The sequence below is a fragment of the Indicator indicator genome, chromosome 29, assembly GCF_027791375.1.
Source record: "Indicator indicator isolate 239-I01 chromosome 29, UM_Iind_1.1, whole genome shotgun sequence".
In the NCBI taxonomy this organism is placed as follows: domain Eukaryota; kingdom Metazoa; phylum Chordata; class Aves; order Piciformes; family Indicatoridae; genus Indicator; species Indicator indicator.
This window is the reverse complement of record NC_072038.1, coordinates 11,780,807-11,789,522: the sequence shown is the minus strand read 5'-3', so window position 1 is coordinate 11,789,522 and position 8,716 is coordinate 11,780,807. Positions and strand designations below refer to the sequence as shown.

At 46.4% G+C, this 8,716-nt stretch overlaps 1 protein-coding gene across 1 annotated transcript in view; it reads left to right on the top strand.

Annotated features, from left to right (window-relative positions):
* The first annotated feature begins 1,532 nt into the window (after positions 1-1,532).
* ANKFN1 (ankyrin repeat and fibronectin type III domain containing 1) overlaps positions 1,533-8,716 on the top strand; it is a 58,862-nt gene continuing 51,678 nt past the window's right edge. The window contains exons 1-2 of the mRNA XM_054393966.1: positions 1,533-1,651; positions 4,066-4,267. Coding sequence (XP_054249941.1) covers positions 4,082-4,267 — 186 coding nt within the window. The 5' untranslated portion in view covers positions 1,533-1,651; positions 4,066-4,081. The remainder of the gene's footprint in view (positions 1,652-4,065; positions 4,268-8,716) is intronic.

Here is an 8,716-nt window from a genome sequence, read left to right as displayed (position 1 = left end):
CAGAACTAGATGTAGGCAAAAGATGCAGGTAGCTGCACTTGATGTGTTTGAAATAGGCACATATGCAATGTTTACCTACATGGATGTGTGCAGGTAGAAGAGCTCTCCAGAATGTTTTGGTCTCTACTCAGATGGATTTAAAGAGTATAGAATAAATTCAAGTCCCACAACATTCAAATGCCAGGCTCAGGACTGGGTTTTAGCTTCAGCTGCTCTGGTAAGAGGACACTGCTTGGTCTCAGCACCCTTAGCTGAGGTTTGAAGGGTGGGAAAATCAGGCTGGTTACCAATGTTGGGGAGGTTTCCAATGTTTCCCAAGACTGAAACATCACATCTGAATAAATTAGGCAATGATCTTTTTTCAGCAGAGTGTAAGAGCAGAGCTGGAGTGTTCTAGCTGCACCAGTTTAACCCAGTGGACTTTATTGGGTACTAGGACTGGATATTAGGAACACGTTCTTTATTATGAGGGGGGTGGAACACTGGAACAGGTTGCCCAGGGAAGTGCCTGGGGCCCCACCCCTGGAGATATTCAAAGTGAGGTTTGACAGGGCTCTGGCCAGCCTGATCTGGTTGAAGATGCTTACTGCAGAGGGGGTTGGACTGCATGACCTTTGGAGGTCCCTCCCAGCCCAGCCCATTCTGTGATTCTGTGACTGTCCAGTGAGGAGCACCATTTCCTGGACTGCTATTTAGCACCTGTGTGAGTTTGGAGTTCTATGGCTGGCTGTGGTTATTCCCTCTGCTGACTTTGTAACATCTTTGCAGGTTTCTGTGGCATCCAGCATCTGCAATTCTTTTTCTCTGTAATATAAAAACATTGACACATCACCAGCCTACTGCTTCGGAAGCTTTTAATGCAGGCATCGCTGGAGCTGCTTTAGCTGGATCCTGGGCATCAATAAAACAGAGGTTTTCTTATTTAATAATCTTTGCTAAGCAAAATCTGCTCAGCCTGGGAGTTTTTGGATGCTGATGCAGATGTCCCACAGCTCTGGCTGTGGTTGCTGCTTTTGTTGCTATGATTACAGGCAGCTGGACTGATGGCTTGCCTGAGGAGGAACAACAATACATCACATGCAACATGCCTTGCTGGACAGAGTGCAGGACTGGGATTCCTTCTTCCCCCCCTTTTATTGGCTTCATATAAACCTAACTGCTTGAAGATGGCTGCAGCAGTGTCTTTCAGCTCCTACTTCATGGCAAATTAATTGCAATCAGAGTTGTGTTTATTCTGTCAGCAGTTATTGTTTTTTCCCTGCTCGCATGCCTGTGCTGCTGATCACTTTGAAGGGACACACCAAGCTAAGAGCTCACAGATGTCAGGGCATTGTCGGCTCCAGATGCAAAGGCTTCACACATCAGTCACTGCTGGAGCGCACGGGGGAGGTAGGGCAGAGTCAAGGCACCAAACCTTCTACCTGTCAGACAACCAACAGTGTTTTGCTCTGAGATCTTATCAGTGGTCTTGGTAATTGCTGGTAACCAGCCTTTCCTTGTCTGATCATTCATGCAGTGTAAGGAAGAGGTTTGCTCACTCTGCCCAGAGGCTGGACCAGCAGAGACTGCAAAGCCAATGTGGCTCATTGAATGAAGGCACTGGACAATTCCCAGCCACTTGCTCACGTTTTGCCTCGGATAGCCTAAGCTGGTAAGTCAAATTTCACTCTTTAATGCATATGTTCTTAATTGGCAGCATCAAATCATTTCACAAGCATATTTCAGAGCACACACAGTGTTGAGTAGCTGCTTGGCTCCTCTGCTTTTCTCAAACCTGAAGTGCTCTATGAGTGCACCTGTCTGCACCCTGCAGCATGCCTCTGCCACACACAACACACAAGGATTCAGGTATTTCTTTTTCTCTCTCTGCAGCGTGTTTTTAAAAGGACATGAAGATTAGGTCAGTATCTGCCAATCCAAAAAAAAAAAAAAAAAAAAGGGGGGGGGGGGAAGCTTTTTAAAGGGTAACTAAGATATTGATTTGTATTGGAATTTGACTTTTAAAGCACTGGGGAATAAAATGGTGACTTCAGTGCTGAGAAGCCCAAACAAATCTGATGGCAAAGATTAAGCTACAGTATGTGCAGCTTGAAATGTGTGTTGGAAGGCTTGAGCCCTGGTTTGATACCTGCTCTAGCAGGGAGACAGCCACACAAGGAAGACTTTGGGTGGCTGCTTCCAGGGGAGTGCAGTAGAAGTTCCCCTAGAAAACTGCCACAAGACTTTCACTTTGTGGGTTTTAATTCTTAGAAATGCAAACTACTGTTAATTGTGACTAATTCTGAGGGGAGCTGCTGCTATTATCCTGTCTAGTTCTACCTGTTCCTGAGAAACCTTACAACCTGCTGCTTGTTGTCGTTCCTGACTTGCTGTCAGGTCACACAGGACTGCCTCAAACCACACTGAGATGTCCTTTTTTCATTCTGGTCTGTGCTAGGTATGTGCAGAGGCTTCTACAGGCAGAAATTTCTGGACATCATCAGTTCCTTTAATCTTTAATGTACTGCACCAGTTTTAGTTGTGACAATGCCATATCCTCAGGCTGAGTCCACTTCAGCTGGAGGGCTGACTTCTCTCAAGACAATGCACATTTCAGGGTTTCACCTGCTCAGTGAGCTGAGGACATGGTCCTTAAAAAAAACCCCAAACCTGCTCTTCCAAAACAGTTTGTCTGTGAAAATAAAATCCCAGCATCCAACAAAACCCCCAGAGTTTGGAAGCACAGAAGAGCAGGGTGAGTGTTCAGTAAAGAATGCTTTTATGGTTGTGCACAGTTATTAGAGTCTGCTTCTGCAGTCTGATTTTTCTGAAATGCAGGCTGAGACCCCAAAGGCAGAAAGTTACAGGCTTTGTGTCACAGTACAAAGAATCTGAAGCTAATTTCTAGGAAAAGGTAGTCAGCAAGTGTAGCCAGATTTACTGTAGCAACCAAGAGGTCTTTGAGGGAGACACTCTGCTTTAGAAATGCATGCACCCTCTTGGCAGGGAAAGAGGAAATGTGAAGAAATTGTGCATTTTCGTCACCTTTTCACTTCAAAACCCTGGGGATAGTTTCCTGTGCTTGCAGTTGGGTCAAATCTGATCCTTAGTTTCCCTTCAGAAAGGCAAAACTCTTCCCACACAAAGTATTGCCAGGGAGTTCAAGAGTAATTACGTTTTTCCTAGTATGGAAAATCTGACTGTTTCATAGAGCATAGAAAGTATTGTTTGACTATGAGATAATGTGGAGCTCCTGTGAGGCCAGGCAGCCTCAGAGAGCAGAGCAGTCCTTCTTGGAAGAGTTTGCAGCCTAAATGGATGCGGCAAAGCAGGATAAAGTTGCACAATACAAAGAGCCAGTGCCTGTCCACTGAGGGAAGAGGCTACTCAGTGAGCAGCTGTAAATAGCAAGCTAGAAATAGAGATTATTTTCACTGTAAAACAGTGTAAGGTCTTTGTTTGCAATACCCTGGACACTAGCTGGGCATGGGTAGCTTAAACTAAAAATGCACATATGCCTACAACAGAGCCCCAAAAGGCTTTTTGGTTTAGCTGTTCTTTGCTAAAACACAATGCCTTAGGTGTCTCAGCCACACAGCAGGACCTCTCCCTGCCAAATGCTCCTCAAAACTCTGTCAAAAAAACATTCTCTGAGGCAATGGACTCTCCTTTACATGTCAGCATTGGATGCAAGTTAAGTAGCTTGTGATGGGGTCAGAGATGAAGCAAGTACTGTGAACCCAGCCATATCTCCTGAGTGAGGAAGACTGCTCTGAGCCTCTAGAGAAAGAGAACCCACCCAGCTCACTGAGCACAGCCCAAGCTTGTGCAGCACACAGTTTGCTAGCAGAGAGTAATGTGGGAAGCTGCCCCTCATCCTATCACTGCAGGCCTTTGCAAACAGTCCCTCTGCAGCCTTCTGATAGCCCCCTTCAGGTACTGGCAGGCTGCTCTAAGGTCTCCCCAGAGCCTTCTCTTCTCTAGGCAGAACAACCCCAGCTCGCTCAGCCTGTTTTGATCAGAGAGCTCTGATCGATGATGCTAGCCTGGCAAACCCTTGTTAAAGAGCTGCTGGTTTTCTTCTAGAAACTCCTGGCTGAAAATGACCCAGCAGATGCACAACCTGAGCCTGCTGCAGAGCAAGAAGGGCAGCATGCCATCCTCTCCAAATGCTGCCAAGCGCCTCTACCGCAACCTCTCCGAGAAGCTCAAGGGCAGCCACACCTCCTTCGATGAAGCCTACTTCAGAGCTCGCTCTGAGCGCCTCAGCCTCCGCAAGACCTCCATGGTAGCTGCCTGACCTTTCTCAAATGGCCAATTTATCATCCTCTTAATATCTCCTCACTCTGCTTGGGTTAATCTCCATACTTCTCGTCCTTTCGCTTTGTCTGCTCCCTGAGCAGTGCTGTGATTCCTCTCAGTCTTACCATTTATTAGCTGGGTGATGGTTGGACTTGATGATCTTAAAGGTCTTTTCCATATCCAGTGTTCTATGATTATCCTGTGTCAGAAAACTCTGAGCTTGTTGAAGGCTGAAGAAAAGCTGCCTTGCTCAAGTGATGATGCTTTGGTTCAGGAGTAAAGCCTTACCTGGGCATTAATGTGACAGAATGTGTGGATTAAATTCACACAGACAACTGCTTCTCTTCCAAGAAATGAAGAAAACATTTTGAGAAAGGTTTAATAGAATCATAGAATGATAGAATGGGTTGGGTTGGAAAGGACCTTGAAGATCATCTAGATCCAACCTCGCTGCCAAGAGCAGGGACACCTTCCACTAGACCAGGTTGGCCTTATCCAGCCTAGTCTTGAACCCCTCCAGGGAGGAGGCAACCTGTTCCAGTGTCTCACCAGAAGCAGCTCCCAGTTTTCAAAGAGAAGCTCCCAGTTTTTAAAAGGAGCAAGCAGAACTCAGGTGCTGTGACAGACAGCTGCCAGGTTGTTCACAGACTGGGGTGAGAGTCACTAGGCATGACCATGGGAAAAGCAGATCAGCAGCTTGGTCCTTTCCACAGAGGATAGCTGAGCACTCTGGTGCCAGTACAGGTTGCTGGGGTCAACACTCCCAAGAGCTGCTGTTTCTGCCAGTGCTGCTGAAGCTACACAAGCTCCAGCACATACATGGTGAAGGACAGACTGTGTCCCTGGACTGTGTCCCTGAGAGAATAGCTCAGCATAAATGCAGTGCACAACAGCATCGTTTCTGTTTGCTGGAGAAAGATGAACCTGCTGTTGATATTGCCAACACAAAATAAAATCCCCTTTGCTGTAAGTAGGAAGAGCAGACATCCTTCAGCTTCTCTGAATTATTTTGAGGGGGGGAAAATCTCCTCTCCACTTCTGAAGAGCAAGGGCTTATGGCAGTGTGTGTGAATGCAGCAGGAGCCACCTCTTGGGACCATCACTCTGATGCACTACAGTAGATGCTTGGCACAGTGCAGTGCTAAGCTCTGAACATGCCTGGGACAGAAAAATAACAATGTTATATTTTTTTCAGGAGAAAAAAGTACTCTGTAGACTGCTTTCACACTCACAAATGTTTGTCACATATGAGACAAATCATATGAATCCATGCAAGAATTTAAAATCATCAATTCAATGATCCTGTCCCCTAGGATCACTCCTTTCCTGAAGTCAGAAGACCCATGCATGTCCCATGGGGGAGCTAAGATGAAATGCAGTCCTAGGGCACTGGAAAGTCAAGAGGCTGTTGTCTCTCTGCTGTGAAGTAAAACTATGGCCTGAAGGAAGCAGGGGATCCTGGCTTCTTCCTCTCAGCTCTGCCAGAGCCAATTGTTTAAGAGAAGGAGAAGCCTGAAGTTCAGACGGGGTTTGATAGGGGGACAGCAGCTCTGCAGGGTAGCCAGCAGCTGTGCTTTTGGAGGCAGTGGGCTTCCAGATGCTTTCAGTTTCTGGGGGTCATTTGAATTTGGATGTCCAAGTATGAGCTGTGGAAAAAGATTCTGTTCTCACCTTCTTCTCTTCGATTCTAAGCTTGTGTGTGACTAAGCAAGTACAGGAGAGGAGGATAAAGTAGTGCTGGGGACCAGGGCAGAGCAGGCTGACATGTGGACTGAAGGAATGCCAGTCTGTTAGCATATCTCCTGGCCAGGGCTTCCCTAAATACCTCAGATTACATATCCCTTCCAGCACGGGGGCATCTGTCATACTTAACTAACATGAAGTGGCAAACAAGCATAGCCCAGGGACTGAGGAACAGTGTGCTGCTTCTGAGGCTCAGGTCCTCTGCTGTCCACACAGCTACCTCCTCACAATATCTCCTCTCTCCCTTTTCAGTCTCACCCTGACAGGCAGTGGGAGCGTCTCTTCAGTCAGTCATGGTACCTAGCAAAGTGGATCTTCCCTTGTGCTGTGGCTGGTGGTTTTCATGGGATAGACTTCCCTCTCACTCTGTGTGCTCACTGTTCCCACCACAGTCATGGGAGCAAGACTGCTTTTGTCACCACTGAGCTACAGAGAGCAGAGGTTCCTCTAGGTACTGCCAGTCCCTGTCCACAGCAGTAGGTGAACAGCCTCCCACTGAACTCCAGAGGCTTTGGATCCCTTTCTGCCTGTTGTTTTCACAGCTTTCTCTAGAAATAAATAGCAGGGAAGCCACCAGTGAAGTGGTGGAAAGGTTCCAGCTGAAGTTGCTGGCTGCTGTATTTTCTAATCACTGAGTTTCTGTGCTGCAGAGCTCAGTCAATGACTAAAATCATGTCTCCAGACAAGTGAACAACATTTGTTAGCATTTGTTTGCTTTCAAGCTTTGGCTAGTGAAGAGTTTTCTTTCCATTCTCTCTTGCTGTGCAACACTTTCCATTCAGTAAATTGTTGTCCTGCTGCAGACATAGCAATGCCCCAGAATAGCTTTATTCTTCAGCTGATGTTTATCAAAACAAGCCTCTGCAGAAACAACTTGAACGTTTTTTTTTTCCAACTCCAGTAACACATAGTGGACTTTTTCAGTCAAACCTAGAGCAAATATCTTGAAAGGGGCACTTCATTTTAATTAAGCTACAGAAGATTGCATTTCTAAACACTCCAGCACTGAATCACTTACTGGAACAGGGTTATTACTTACTGCAAAGCAATACTGTAGTCCTTTTCAGTATGTACATTTGTGCATCACAGTAACACCTAAAGAAATTAATCACAGAGCCCAGCTGTCTAGCTAATGATTAGAGGCTGCAGGGCTCAGACAAGGAATCAACAATGCAAAACTGCTCCTAAGCTTTACCTGATCACTTGTACAAGGGATTCAGTTTCTCTCTGAATACAATGGGTTTGCCCTTTCAGAGCAGAAGAAGGTTGTCCAGTCAATGCAACTGAGCTAAAAATCAGAAGGCTCTTGTCACAGAGTCACAGAATGTTAGGGGTTGGAAGGGACCTCCAAAGATCATCCAGTCCAACGCCCCTGCCAGAGCAGGGTCACCCAGGGCAGGTCACACAGGAACATATCCAGGTGGGTTTTGAAAGGTTCCAGTGAAGGAGACTCCACAATCTCTCTGTGCAGCCTGTTCCAGGCATCCCTGCCTGTGGCCTGTCAGGTCACACTGCTGCATCCATAACACTAAAGTTTCAAGGAGCAAAGGAGCACAGGGACTGTAAAGATCACCTAGTTCCAACACCCCTTCCATGAGCAGGGATGTCCTCCACTAGACCAGGCTGCTCAAGGCCCCATCCCACGTGGGTTATTTCACATCAGAAAGAATACATAATTAGAGAAGATTTTCCTCTGTCCCCTCCATGTGGGTTCCAGGGCACAGGAAGGGAGCTCACCTCACTTACCTGGATCTCTGGTTCTCTCTTGTATGCAGCTCTTTAGCATGCCCACTGGCACCAGATGTCTACACAGATCTCAGTTCCTTTCTGTGATCCCATGCTGAGCCCTCCTTGCTTAGCGGAGCCTCTTGCTTCCTCTAATTCATTCTTAAGAATCAAAAAACCTGTTGGGTAATGATGGCAATGGGACACTGGGAGAAAATTCAAAGCAGCTTGCCAAAGAACATGTCAGTACTGAAGGCTCCAGAAGGATGTTCTCATAACAGAAACCTGCAGGCAGTGCTGCTCTCCTGCACCTGCTTCTCCCCAGCTCAATTAACAAGCAACAGATTTCTTTGTGTATTGCACCACTCTTTTATCTGCTTGACACTGGGGAGGAAAAGCTTCAGTGCTTCTCCCTGCTTGAGACTTGGTGCTCTGGATGTGCTTGGCTTTGGCTGCTTCTGATCTCTGCAGACACATCACTTTGGGGCCAGTCAGGGCTTTTTCATCTCATTTCTACTTACTTAATTATTCTTTATTATTCATTATTTAATTTATTTATTAAGTAGGTGACCAGATCTAAACATGAGAAGGAACCTTTTTACTTTGAGGGTGGCAAAGCCCTGGAGCAGGCTGCCCAAAGAGGTTGTGGAGTCTCCATCTCTGGAGACTTTCAAAGCTCACCTGGATGCATTTCTGTGTGATCTGCTTTATATGATCCTGCTCTGGCAGGGGAGTTGAACTCAATGATCTTCAGAGGTCCCTTCCAACCCCTACCATCCTGTGATTCTGGGACTGTACATTTGCAAGTGAAATGCAAAACCATGAGCACTTAGAAATCGTTGGAGTGTTTGCATGGAACACCCTGGAGCTGTGAAGGTTTGTTTTTTCTCCAGGACAGTTTCTCCAGGATTTTGATCCACCTGAGTTGGTAGAGTTTGAGTTTAAATTTTTAATTTGAAAAACTCAG